The sequence below is a fragment of the Arachis ipaensis genome, chromosome B7 (genome assembly GCF_059453495.1).
Source record: "Arachis ipaensis isolate K30076 ecotype BB chromosome B7, ASM5945349v1, whole genome shotgun sequence".
Classification (NCBI taxonomy): Eukaryota; Viridiplantae; Streptophyta; class Magnoliopsida; order Fabales; family Fabaceae; genus Arachis; species Arachis ipaensis.
In genome coordinates this window covers 12,938,567-12,953,253 of record NC_142442.1, presented here as the reverse complement: position 1 = coordinate 12,953,253, position 14,687 = coordinate 12,938,567, and the positions used below count along the sequence as shown (strand labels likewise).

Genomic DNA, 14,687 nt, shown 5'->3' with positions numbered 1-14,687 from the left:
GATACAACCAGTAATCAACCTAAACGCTCCTTTCAAGGAACAACAAAATTGAGATGACGGAGATGAAACTGATGTCACCCCACCTACCAATCAGGAACATCAAGTTTCTCCAAGGTTCGAAAATTGCGAGATTCAAAACACTGGAGTTCGTCATTTTGCTGGTTCAGGAGAATAGTACGTTCATGCCATGCAGGAAATGTACCATAGAGTACAAGAATTGAAACGTCGATTGGAAGAGAGATCACAGTCAAGGCAATCCTGGTCTCGAAGTCGAACGACTAGAAGTCGGGATCATAGTCGTGAAAGGAGGACCCCAGAAAGGCCTCATGAACGACGTCATGAAAATGATCATTGACGTTCTCGCTCACCTCAAGGACATAGGAGGGACTCGCCTCAACGTAATGAGGGGCATCATGAACCCGAGAGAAGAGGAAGAACTAACTCTTGTTCAGCCCAGTCTAAAAGGAGACGGACTTTACAAAGGAGTCCAAGTCCTAAAAAGCACATGGATACTCGAGAGCATGTGATTATGGACCAAACTCCATTTGCTCCTATGTCCTTCACGTTCGTTTGCCTAAGAATTTTAACAAGCCAACATATTTTAAGTATGATCAGGAGCACATTAATGCTTTTAAGGCAAGAATGAATCTTGAAGGAGTAGGTGATACGATCCAGTATAAGGCTTTCCTGGTAACATTATCATCAGGTCCCGTTATGGCCTAGTTCAACACTTTGCCTTTCGGATCTATTTCTTTTTTTTTTTTTTTTGCGAACATCAAGACAAAGTTCGTAGCACAATTTACCACCAGAAGAACTCAGAGCAAGCACTTGATTTTCTTACTTGGTGTAGAGCAAAAAGTAGCAGAAAGCATATGAGATTATCTGGATCACTTTAGTAAAGCGCTACTAGAGGTTAACAAACAAACTTTTGAAGTTGTGTGCTTGTGCCTCATAGATGGCTTGTTAAAGGTGATTTCAGGAGACATTTAACTTCTAAGGATGTAAAATGTAATAAAAAAATTCATCCGATAGTTGAAGTATATGCGAGATGAGGACGTATTGAAAGTAGTTTCAACTAAACGGAAAAATCTAGCCCCATCACCTAATAAAACTGGAAGCTCAAGGCAATCCCCTGAAGTTGAAATTTCAGGATTTCTTGAGAGGGATCATTTATCATATTATTGGCCAAAAATATTTAAGCAATCAGGTCAGAAAATATTGGCCTCTACTTGGAATGGATCCTTTAAGGTTAAAGAAAATTTGGGTAAAATGGCATACAAATTAGAGAACTTAGATAGTACCGAAGTCCCGAAAACATGAAATGTTGTTCATCTCAAAAGGTACTACTTTTAAGAAGTATCGATGAAAGAATAAAGGATACTCTTTTCCTATTAACTCGAGTTTTAACGAGGCCAGCATTTGATTTCATAACCATTTCACAATGTCAATTTATTTAAATGCTTTAATACTATTATTTCGAACATTATTGCAAATTCAAAACACGCTAATATCAGTAAAACGGTACAATAAGTTAAAACGCAATTATAACGTAGACAATAAAGTCTATTAGACTTAGCCTGAATAAAGAAACAATTAAAGGCAATTAAGTTTATAAAATAAACTTGTCTCATATAGAACGTAAAAGTTCAAAGCATTAAGCACGGAAAATGTTTAAATACAAAATACTAAGAATAGAAAGTGTTTTAATCCCAAAGCACTAAGTTCAAATTACAAAAAGTAAAAATAATTGAGTTCAATAAACTTAGAAAATTTTTACAAAAAAAAACTAAATTATTTCAATGATTTTTTCATTAACGACCTTTTTGAAAGCACAAATTCTCAAAGGTTGGTGTTCTCATCTTGTAAGGATGTGAGATAAGCATTAAGTAGGCTTTGAATTTGAGTTGTATAACTCTTAAGCTCCTTCTCTCTATTCACGTATTTAGAATGGGAATTTGAGATCTCTTTCTCGGCATCTCTGACATTAGTAGCTGAGAAGAAGATATCATCCTCTAAACTCAGGATAAAGTATCCTCAAGAGGCAACTGAGCCAACCTCGACTCCGTTTTCTCGATCATTAAGAATATACTGATAAATACAGTAGGCTGAAACTCCCTCGAGAGAATACAGCCAAATGAGGTCGGGATCTTGAGACGTCCCCACCAGTTAAGATCGTAATGTTGGAAGATAAAGCCAACCTCCTCCTCATGAAAGGACCACTTTAGAAATAAACTCGGTTTGTCCAGCAAATTTGACTACTCTATACTAAGTGGAAAAGTCAAGAAATTCGAGTTGGGACAGTGCTCAAGATAAGAATAGAATCCATTAAATGCTTGTTAAGTAAGGTCATTAAGTTATGAGCTTGTTAAATTGGGAATGGTTCTGGACAAAAATATAATTCATTAAATTCTCATTAAGCGAGGTCATGAAATCATGATCTTGTTAACATGATATTGATATAACGGTAACATGTAAAAACGTAATTATAAAATTTAAAGGCAATAAAATTTAAATAAACTTAGCCTAAATAATTTTAAATAGCTAAGAGCTACTCAAAAAAATGGAAAAAGAACTTATCCACAAAACAAACCAAAGTAACGAGTGCAAAAATTTTATTTAGGCTTGGTCCATCAAACTTAGATATTCTCGATAAAGTCGCTAAGTCAAAAAATTTGAGTAGGGACACTGTTCTGGACAAGAATAATACTCGAGATTATGATTAAATGAGAATACTATGTTACTAGTTAACAAATATGTTACGTTACTAGTTAATGGGTATATTACGTTACTAGTTAACCGATATGCTATATTACTAGTTAACAGGTATGTTATTAAGAAGACTAATAAAGTCATAAAATTACGAAATTGTCAAATCATAATATTAAACACATACATTAAAGACAGTAAAAATGTCTAAGCCGTTATCTTAGAACGTACAAATAAGGAGAAACGAAAATTTAACAGGTAATTTCTTCTCAATATATTATCACTTAAAATACTACTGACTTAAATATTGGAGCGTTTTGTAAATTGTCCTTCTGACTTGGTTCCAACGTTGTCAGATTAGGATCTCCGAATCTCATTAACTCGTCACCTTAGCAAAAGTTACAAACACTCTTCAAAACAACAACAATAAAACTTTATCTTGTCAGATAAAATCGACTACAATATTGACAATAAAATCATTTACACAATATGTAGAGTCTCAAAAAAAAAATCCTCCTTTAAAAAAAGATAAAATGAGACTTCAATAATAAGTTTTTTTTCTTTATAAAATACTTGGTGTTTTGGTTTTGGTCCCGTATAGTTCCCGTCATTATTTTGCTCTATTAAATGTTAATATGGTATAAGTTAAACAATGATATAATATGGGCCTGTTTGGAAAATTCTAGAAGTAATTTTTTTTTAACTTTTAACTTATGAAAAGTAGTAGTATTAATGTCGGGTGCAATTTTTAAAATCAAATTGTAACTTTCTAAGAAGCTATTTTGGAGCTTATAGAGAAGTTAAAAAAAATGACTTCTCTCATAATACTTCTACTTTTCATTACATTTTTTTAAAATAAGCACTTTTAGAGTTAAAAATCCAAACATAAAATAACTTATTTATAAGTTACTTTTAACAGAGTCATTTATTATTTAAGTTATTTTATCAAAAGGAACTTATTAATTAAGTTAGTTACCCAAACTGGACCTATGTCTCGTCACATGAGTATTTCTATATAGTAAACTATAACATCAACATTTAATATAATAAATTAATGACTACAAAAATTAAATGCATAAATTAGCTTTTACAGAATCAAACCAAAAAGATAATTTATATAAATAATAAAATAGAAAATTAGTATTTTATAAATATAAAAACTTCTTTAAACAAAAATTCCATTAGGTATGTAAAAATTCTTATATTAAACAATGAAATTTGATGTATGTACAAGCTGGCATAGCTACTGCTAATTATATTTAAGCCAAAAACACTGCTTCAAGAGATAAGCAATGATGATTAGTACACTATGCATGATGATAGGGAAAGACACACACATCGTTAAACTCGAAATTAAAGCCCCAAGTGTTGTTCATCTCCCTATCCTCATGCAAAGTCCATCAATCAAAAGACAAAAAAGGTTTTGAGTTTTGAAGTGACAGAAACCAGAAAAGTCATCTTAGTGTCAATGGCATTGTCCCCCAACTCCTCCTTACACAACTTTCTTGATTTCTTCCAAAGCTTATTATTGTTACAATAAAAAAAAAAAAAACTTTTATTTCTTATGCACCGTTATTATTACATAGAAAATTTATTAATGCAATTTTGAAAGAGAGGAAAAAGGATAGAGATAGAATAAATTCAGAAAATATTACCACAAATATGATAAAATTGTTATGTATTGACTATTGAGAGCTTATAATATTTGTATCTTTGGTCTAAAAATCCTATTTGATAAAAATAAAAATTCAATACAAGAATTTTTTTTTAAACAGAGGATAAGTATAAAAATAAATAAGATTTTTTATTTTGGAACAAATTAAATTAAATTTATTTAATTTTTATTTATCAAAATATTATAAATTATAAATAATAGAGAAATACAAACACATAGTTTCTTTTAATCATCATATCTCTGACCCAATATCTCTATTTTTATTTAAAATTATGAATTAGCAAATAAGTATTATAAAATTACTTATTAAAAATACTAAAAATAGTACTTTTTTATTTTTTAATGGCATAAATATAGTTAAGAATGCATTAAAAATATATAAAAAAATTCAATGAAATGTTTTATTTAATTTTTGCTTTATTATTATAACAAGTGCTTTTAGGGCACTATACTTATTAACCAAATCCTTAAAAATTAAGATCAGAGTGGTAAACACAGCCAAATGAACAAAAAATTAATACAAAAGTGGTTTGGTTTAACACACCTCAGAGCATCAATTAGTTTAAGTGGCCAACAGCTAAACATGAATTATGGTAGGATTAAAACACGCAAAAATATGACAAGTGGCATATAATTGTGGCATTAAACTAAGGAATTTAAGGGGCCATTAACAATATCAAGACAAAAAAGCCGCAATGAGTCATTCACTCTAAGCTAACAAACTACTCCTATATGAGCTAAATAAAGGTGAATATTATAATGTCTAAAAGGTGGTGTCTATTTACTAAAAAAATTTAAAAATTAATATTTAATTTTAAAAATATAAAAATAAATTATTTTTAAAAATTTAAAATTTACTACACAAAAAATAAATTAAAAAAAATTAAGCAATAATTAATAGGCATTATAGAGTTGGCCCTAAATAAAAGCATGCATAATTCATGTAACTCAAAAACTCTCAAACCTTTTCGCAAAGCCCAAGAAATGATGATGATTGGGTCTTCAATAACTGTCACGTAAGAAGAAAGAGACATTATCAACCAAAAGCCCTTTTGAGGCACACAAATGAGGAAAATATTACCCTAATTGAAAATAACATTGTAGGCCACAAAAGGGACCCAAAAGAAATATGCTTTAAAGTAATTATCAACCACTGAATTCTTAGTTGGTTCTTAAAATTGTATACTTAAAATTTTAATGTACTTAATTAATTTATTAAAATTAATATTTGTTTCACATTATTCTTTTAACTATTTTTCGTTAATTTTGTGTCGATATTGTATACTGACATAAATTATTTCTGTCACGTGTCATTGACGGTTTATATTAGTATATCACGTCAAGACATTAATTGAAAATAGTCGAAAAACTAACATAAGTTACGAAAATCAATTTTAGAACCTAAGTCGAGTAAATTAAAATTTTAGCTACCAATTTAAAATACAATTACAACTTAAGAGACTAACCTAAATATTAACTCAATTATCAACTCTTCACTAAAAATTAATTATTAATTATTGAAGATGGACATGAATTACTTTAGGCAATAGGTATTTTAATTTTAAGGATATAACTAACACGCCTTTAAATAAAAATTTTTAAAATTTTTTTACTTTATAAATATAAAATAAATACATTAAAATTTTGAATTTTAATTTGTATGATTTCTATAAAAGCTTTTTTCGGTAATCTTAAAATATATTCTTGAGACATACGTTAGCTAAATTATTTTTTTAATAAGAAATTTAGATTTCTTTAAAAGGATATAGAAATTTAAATATTTTAAAAAATTTTGAATTGGATTAATTAAATAGAATAAGATTAATCGAATTTCTGGTAACATGACTTAATTAATTAGATAAATGCTAACAATAGTTTTATTATAAAAAAATTATTAACTGAAAATGAGAAATGTCCTTTGGATACCACACAAAAAGAAATGAAGCTCCCATCAAGTGATGCCTATAAAAGTGATGGAATCTTTAAACCCTTCTTGAACAATTGTCTTGTAGTAGTGAAATCATTGAAAAACACCTGAAAGAAAAAGAGGGAAAGAAGAAAAAAAAAAAAAAAAATTTAGGATAATGACAGGATTTGGATCTTCATGTGGAGCATGCAAGTTCCTAAGGAGAAAGTGTGGTAGTGGTTGTGTTTTTGCTCCTTACTTCTCTTATGACCAAGCAGCAACACATTTTGCAGCTGTTCATAAGATCTATGGTGCTAGTAATGTGTCAAGGCTATTGTCACATCTTCCAATCCTTAATAGAAGTGATGCTGCCATCACTATCACTTATGAAGCTCTTGCTCGCATGCAAGATCCTATTTATGGTTGTGTTTCTCATATCTATGCATTGCAGCAACAGGTTTAATTTAATTTATTAATTTCCATTATATTCTATTATGATTTATGATCCCTCACCATTTGCTATATTATATCATCTTTATATCTTTAATTAATATTGATTATTTATCTTCTACTTTTTTTATTTAATCAAATTAAATGTGAAAACATATCTAATATATCTCTAGTTTTGGACGAACTTGTCATATCTGATATATCTATAATAAAATCGTCCTAAACTATTGCAAACTTTTAGTATGATCACAATAAGTTAAATGCAATAAAACTAAAAAGTATCCCATGTGAGTATAACTCTTCTCATCTTACAAAAAATATATATAATTTTAATTTATTATATATTGATTTTTTATTAGAATTTAATTTTGATGCGCTATTAGTGTAAAATAGTTTTATATGTGCATCCAATTATGTAATACTATTTTAATAAAAATAACTACTTTTTACATTAACTATGTAAATGATCATTCAAAAAAACGGATGTGATTATACGATTGTATAAAATACTTTACATGATCAATGTCAGTGTATCAAAATTAAATTTTTTTTATTATTGGTTAAAAAGATAAATAAGACATATATGGAAATTAGTTTGTAAACTACCTATCGTCATAGTTAAAGGCTTTGACGTTATGTTATAAAAATATTTATCTTAAAAATTTAAATTATTAATAAAGATATATAAATAATTATAAATTTAATACATATATTTATCTTATAGAGATGAATATAATAAGGATCAAATCGGATTGAATATGGCCAAAATTTCGATCCGATTCACACTAAAATCAATGAATCTAATATTCACCGTTTTTAAACTTGGATCCAATTCGACATGATCCACATATTTGCGGATCAGATCAAATCGGATATCAAATATAATTGTAAAACATAAAAATATTTTTAAAAGCTTATTTTTATTAAAAAATATCAATAAATCCTTTTTTTCTATTCTTTTAAATATGTTTACTCTTAAAATAATATTAAACATATTTTTTTTAAATAATAAAATTAAAATAATACAATATATATGATAATTATTAATTAAAATAAAACATAAAAAGAATATTTACTTATTTATTTGTTTATTTTTGCGGATTCGTGGATTTGCGGAACCGCAAATATGCGGATATCGACATAAAATTCGCAATCTCATCCTATTAATGTGCGAATCAGATTTGATTCGATCCAATAGCTTTGTAAATTAGATCTTTATTAGTAATTTTTGAATCGAATTCAGATAAACACCACAAATATGCGAATCGAATCTAATCTATGAATACCCTTACCTAGCCGGATTTTTATTCATTGCGAGTTCACATTTAAGTCTTTTCTTATTACTTGCAATTATCGGGGAATCATGTATTAGAATATAATTAGTTCAATCATTGCAAAACTTTAAGAATTGATCCTCACACGAGTTTATTTTCGTACACTTGGTACACGCAAAAACTTTTGACTTTGGAATGATTTTAAATTCAAAACTTTCGTTGAAAATCTAAGGTACGTTTTACTTGTATTTTTACTTTTTATTTTGTCCTTTGTTGTGGGCAGGTTGCAAGTTTGCAAGAGGAGATAGATATTATTGGGAATCTAATGGCAAATTCTACAACTGGTGCTACCAATTGTGGCATAAATAATGTTGAAGCACCAATAACAAAAATGGAGTACTCGAACTGTGGAATACAATATCCTATGCAAGATGATGATGATGCTGTCACAACAACTAATCAATGTTATCAAAATGAAATGGCCAATAATATTCTTTCTCAAGAAGGAAGTATGACACCCCGCCAAGGCTATGGCTCACACATGGATATAGAGCTTCCAAATAATAATGGAAATGGGTTTGAAGGGCCATTTGTATTTGATGACCATCCCAACTTCAATAATAATAATAATCCATTAGAGAAGTTCCTATCTGGAATTGATCAAGAGGGATTCATGAACCACCCGTGATTAAAGCACAATAATGCAATCATAAAGAACTAGGCTTATAGAATTGTCATATGTGACTTTTGCTTAGCACAACTATGGTGCACGAAATATTAATGATGATTACATGAAATGATGAAAACCAATTTTGGTGTGGTATTTGTTTCAATATAATTGGGAGGAGAATCGATATTATTATTGCTCTATATATGTAACTATTTTTTTTTTCCACGGTATCCTCCAACCCGACAGGTCAATAACTAATCCGTCGTGGTACTGAGCTCCGTTTAAAGGTTTGTCGTTGGCCAATGGTTACTGCATGTACAAGGCGGGATTCGAACTGCCAACACTTGCTTAAGCGGACTAGTGAGCTAACTACTAGACCAACCCAACTTAGTTTAAAGCAAAGCATTTTACCCTTCTCTGTCTTCGGGTAGCGTTATGTTTATATAATACCTTCGTCCGTCCTAAGTCAAAAACCTTGGCAAAAAGTGTTAACGACACAATTGAGCATTCTACCTCGCAAAAGCATATGAAAAAGAAAATTTACCTTTTCAATTACTTTGGTCTCTTTCTAAAATTAGAAGATAAGTTATTATTTATTTATATATTAGTAATTTTAATTTAGTTTTTCTTTTATTTAATTTTGACGACGTCTTTATGACTGTCTCGACGACACTACTATTATTTATTTTATTTTTTACTTGTAATATTTGTCAAAAATTTTCAACGAGACTTTTACTCACGCATTTTTTTACTGAAGAATTCATTATTGACGTTGTGGCAGGCCATAAAACTATTGGTAAAAGTCGACTTTTTTTAAGTAAAAATTAAAGAATGAATTTTCAAACTTCTAATTGGTATTCATAATAATAGCACTTCTAAATTAGGATATATTACACTCAACATAAAGTATATTTACGATAATATTAAATAAACAAAAAAAACAGTCACAACTTACTTTATTTAATTAATTATTATAATAATTAATAAATATTAAATAAAATAAATTCTAACTATTTTTTATTAATTCATTTTGGTTACTAAATATTGTTGATATATTTATAACAAAATTCATCAAATTAATTAAGATTCTCTTCCCACTCTCTAGCTATATGCTTCTTCTAATTTTTTCTCACTTTCCTAGGGGTGTTACAGGTATGGGTATAATCCAATTATTATCCGACCAAAATCGATTTAATTCAATTATGTTGGTTATACATTTGATTGGTAATCGGGTCATCAATCCCCGATTAAATCCAATTTTAATTTATTCGAATATTTGTCATGGAATCGCAAAACTTAAACCAGCTCAATTATTCGATTAAGTTTATATTAATTTTTAAAATAAAATATAACAATATATATATTGTTTTTGTATGGATACTTGGAGGGAGAGTTCAGTCTCTAGGAATCGACGTCGAGTTGTTATCTTCGGTGCCGACCTTTGAGCTTTTTGGTAATCCGAGCTTTACTCCAAGAAGATGTTCAATCGCGTAGAGCTTTGAGTAAGAAACAAGGGGGAGTGCACCTGCAAAGGCACTCTGAAACTTAAGTCAGTATTGATGATTCAATGTATCTTTTTAGGATGGAAGATCATACCTTTTATGGGTGGCTATGTGCAAGTCGGTTACGCTTTCGCTTTATTGCTTGTATTAAAGAGCAAATAATAAGGGTGAGATGTTAGGTTGGACGTTTCACAATTGAAAAACAGTCTGTTAAGATGAGTTGTAACGTAAGTGGCCGATTTAATGACGTTGATTGCCGATTAATGACTGTAGTGCCGAACTATAACGCCAGCTTTTTGAATAATAACGTGAATAACGCCGAGTTATGAATGAGTAAGCCGATTTATGATGTTGGATTTGTAACGGCCGGATCACAGCCCCCAAGCTTGGCCTGGAAATATGTTTAATGAAGCAGGTTGAGCTTTAAATAATGTATAAGTCGGCTGCTGGATAGTTCGGCGGGTGGTTATGCCTTGTAGCCCCCAGTTCAAGGTGCTTTATTGAATAGTTATTGGGAGTGTAGATGGTCATGATTAGGAGAGAGAAATAATTTAATGCACGTTGCAGAGTGTGCATGTTTTCAGTGCAGTTTACAGTTTTTGATGTAACTGATTTGACTGAAGGTAGTGGAATCAAAATATGTGGGTAAAGTGTGTTTAATTAAAATACTCTTGGAGTCCTGAGGGGTTTCACTTGGGTTTGCTTATATTTTTTGTTTATCAGAGGCATTTGGGAGCAAAAAATGAGTAAGAGAAGTATGTGCTAATTCCTCTGTTCTTCCTCCTATATTTGTTTGTTTTTTCTTCTTCATCTCTTCTATCTGTTGTTGGTTTTTGATGGAGTTTGAAAGGGAGAAAAAAGAGGAGATTGATTGGTCCTATGATTGGGTTAACGAGGACGTGAAGAATCGTGTTTCTCTATTTTTGGATGAAGATGCTGTGAAGCATATTGATAGTAGTAAGATTGTTAGGGTGGGTGCAGGGGTTCAGTTGGAGTTACTTCCCTGTTCTTCAGGTGACAGGATTTTTCACAGAGGGGAGGGTTTTGAGTTTTTCTATATGTATAGTAGTGTTTTGGAAGAGTTGAGGGTGAGACTTCCATTTACTGATTTTGAGTGTCAGGTGTTAAGGCAGCTAAATTGTGCACATTCCCAACTACCTCATAATGGATGGGCGTTTCTTCGAGCTTTTGAAGTTCTTATGGATTTTTTAGAAGAGGAACCAACGGTGGAGTTGTTCTTTTCATTATTTCAGGCTAAAGGGGTTTGGAAAGGGGGTTGGGTGAATTTGAATAGTTCGCCTCGTTTTGATATTTTCAATCTGTACAAATCTTTTTTCAAAAATTTCAAGGAAATGTATCTAAAGGTGAAAAATTCTGAGGGGGAGTTTCCTTTTTATATGGACGAGCATTTTAGGGAGAAGTTTCCGGTCTGGTGGTGTTCGGAGCCGCAGAGTATTTTGGGCCCAGAGATTATAAATGCACGGAATGAGTGTATCATAGAATACCTAACCGAGGCTGTTGATCGGAAGGAACTTATTTCGGTGTTTGACTTGCTTCAGTGGGAGGATAATAGGGAAGCCGTTACAGACTATTTAGGTGAGGGTTTGGATAATTTTGTTTTTAGTAAGGGCAATTTGTTTTGTAACTGTTTGTTTTTCAGGTAGGAAATATCTGGGAGTGTCTGCGGCGACTTTGAGGTCAAGGGTAAAAAGCAAAAATTTGGACAAAGAAGGTTCCTCGTCTAAGGTTGACAATGTGGCAGGGGTGGGCGAGGTTAACCAGCCCAAGTCGGGTAGGAGGAAGGTTGTGGTGAAGAAGAGGAAGCATGATTTGGTGGATCTGTCTGATGAGTCTGAGGATTTTCGAGACGAGGTTCCAGCAGGTGAGCCGAACTTATTTTATGAGAATCAGAGGAAATTGCATATCGTGGCCGAGCAGAGTGATGGGTCATCTTTGTGGGGGAAGGATTTTCCATATATGGTTGTAACGGATGAAGTTTGTCAAGGACCAGCCGATGTTACTTTGGCTGGTGAGGTTGGTGATGTTGTCATTGACCAATATATGCAGGTATGTGTATGATTGACTATTTCATTTTTGGTTTGGTATGTGTTTTATCTGTCTTTCTATTTTTGTTGAAGGTTGTTGGTCTTCGGCTTGCGAGTTTGGGACGTAGCCAAGAGAAGAAACATTGTCAAGTGGCTGAGCAGAAGCCAGATTTAAAGTTGGAGGAAAAGTTGGACTTAAAGAGTGCAGAGATTACAGAATTGGAGAAAAAGGTAGCTGAGCTTGATAAAGAGCTGAAATTGACGAAGGAAAATTATGCGAAAGAGGTGGAGGATGTTAAAAAGAAAGAGGCTGATTTGTTGAATATGACTATTCGTATAGAGGAATTGACTTCTGAGTTAAAAAATCTAGAAAAGAGTAAGGAGACAGCTATCCTAGATTCTTATTTTGAGGGGTTTAAGCGAGCTTCGCTGCAGGCGAGGTTTTTAGCTCTTAGCATTGATTTTGATCAGATGGATCCAGGGAAGATTGTCCGGGATGGGTCCATGGTTGATGATGATGGTGCTGAAGAAGAGGGGGATGAAAATGTTTGATAGGAATTTGGTTTGTTTCTGTTTTGTTTTTTGTTTGTAAACTAAGTTGCTCCTGTGTTGGACTTTTGTGCTTATAACTGATATTTTGGTACTGTTTGTTGAAGAAAACATACTTGGATGCTTCTGTTTGAATGCTGTTTCTGCATGTTATAATATTATTACTTTATAATAAGTTAATTTTTATCTGGTATGTGGGTTTGGCTTGGAGCCAAATGTTTTGGGTAAAATTTGTTGTAATGGTGAAATGTCATTAATTTGATTGAGAAATGTTATAGGTAGGCTGAGTAGGCCGAGTTTGGATGCCGATTCATAGGCATGATAATAACTGTATTGGTGATCGGTAATGATTTTGATTTAGATCGGCTATTTGTTTTGATTGAATGATCGGATTCCGATTAAGATCGGATTTTTGTATGAATGATCAGTTTCCGGTTTAGATCGGATATGTTGAATAATAGGAATCTGAGTTAGGTCGGATATTTGTCTGATTGTATGATCGGAATCCGAGTTAGATCATATATTTGTCTGATTGAATGATCGGAATCCGAGTTAAATCGGATATTTTTCTGATTGAATGATTGAAATCCGAGTTAGATCGGAGATTTGTCTGATTGAATGATCGGAATCTGAGTTATATTGGATATTTGTCTGATTGAATGATCAGAATCCGAGTTAGATCGAATATTTGTCTGATTGAATGATCGGAATCCGAGTTATATCGGATATTTGTCTGATTGAATGATCGGAATCCAAGTTAGATCGGATATTTATCTGATTGAATGATCGAAATCCGAGTTAGATCGGATATTTGTCTGATTGAATGATCGGAATCTGAGTTAGATCGGATATTTGTCTGATTGAATTTCCGTTATTAGGTCGGCTTTCGGATTGATTGATTGAATTCGAGGTATTAAACTCCGATTAAGATCGGTTAGATGTTTGAATGATTGTATCTGAATGATCGGATTCTGATTAAGATCGGTTGTTTAAATTTTGACAAATGAGAAGTATAAAATGCAAATAATATTGATTGGATAAGGGATTTTATTAATGTAAAACCTTTGAATTTAAAGGCCTAGGTAGGCTAGCCTCGTTAAAACCTCTCCAAGCAAAACCCTTGTGGGAAAAATCTTGGTAGTAGGAAAAAGAGTACTGGCCTGTCCCTGGTATTAACTGTAATATAACTTTAAGGAAGATACATTCCAAGTGTTAGTGAGATCTTTACCCTGTAAGGTTTGTAGTCGGTAGGCTCCATTGTCGATCACTTCTGTTACTCGGTAAAGGCCCTCCCAATTAGCTGCTAGTTTGCCATGTGCTGATGGTTTCCTAGCTTGTTCTGTTTTCCTGAGTACAAGGTCATTTACACGGAAGGACCTTGGATGAAGTCTTTGGTTATATCTTCGTGCAATGTGCTGTTGTATGGCTAAATGTTTGACTGCTGTGGACGATCTGAGTTCTTCAATGAGGTCAAGCTCGGATTGCCAAGCTATGTCTTGTGTAGTTTGGTCGGCCAATGCAGTTCGTAGTGAGGATTGAGAGATCTCCACTGGTATCATTGCGTCTGAACCGTAGACTAAATAGAAGGGTGTCTCCTTTGTGGTTGAGTGAATTGTTGTGTTGTATCCCCATATGATCTCTGGGATGATTAGCCCAGAGGCTTTTTGCATCATCCAGTTTCTTTCTTAGAGCATGTAGTATTACTTTATTTGCAGCTTCTGCTAAGCTGTTTGTTTGTGGGTGTTCGATTGAGGAAAAATGTTGTTTGATTTTTAGTTCCTGCAAAAAGGATGTAAACTTTTGGTCGGCAAACTGGCGACCATTATCTGTGATAATGTGCCGAGGAATGCCGAATCGACAAATAATATATTTCCAGACAAAAGAAATCATTTGTTGTGATGTGATTTTGG

At 32.1% G+C, this 14,687-nt stretch overlaps 1 protein-coding gene across 1 annotated transcript; it reads left to right on the top strand.

The window, feature by feature from the left end:
* Positions 1–6,447: 6,447 nt before the first annotated feature.
* Positions 6,448–8,699, top strand: LOC107606595 (LOB domain-containing protein 33-like). Its single transcript, XM_088494912.1, has 2 exons — positions 6,448–6,744; positions 8,295–8,699. The coding sequence occupies exons 1-2, from the start codon at positions 6,466–6,468 to the stop codon at positions 8,697–8,699; spliced, it is 684 nt and encodes a 227-aa protein (XP_088351038.1). The 5' UTR covers positions 6,448–6,465.
* Positions 8,700–14,687: the final 5,988 nt, after the last annotated feature.

What these genes read in the sequence shown, in the direction of transcription:
- LOC107606595 (XM_088494912.1), top strand. Translation starts at nt 6,466, where the DNA reads ATGACAGGATTTGGATCTTCATGTGGAGCATGCAAGTTCCTAAGGAGA. An exon ending in TCTATGCATTGCAGCAACAG is followed by an intron (nt 6,745 to 8,294) that starts GTTTAATTTAAT and finishes TGTTGTGGGCAG; the next exon opens with GTTGCAAGTTTGCAAGAGGA.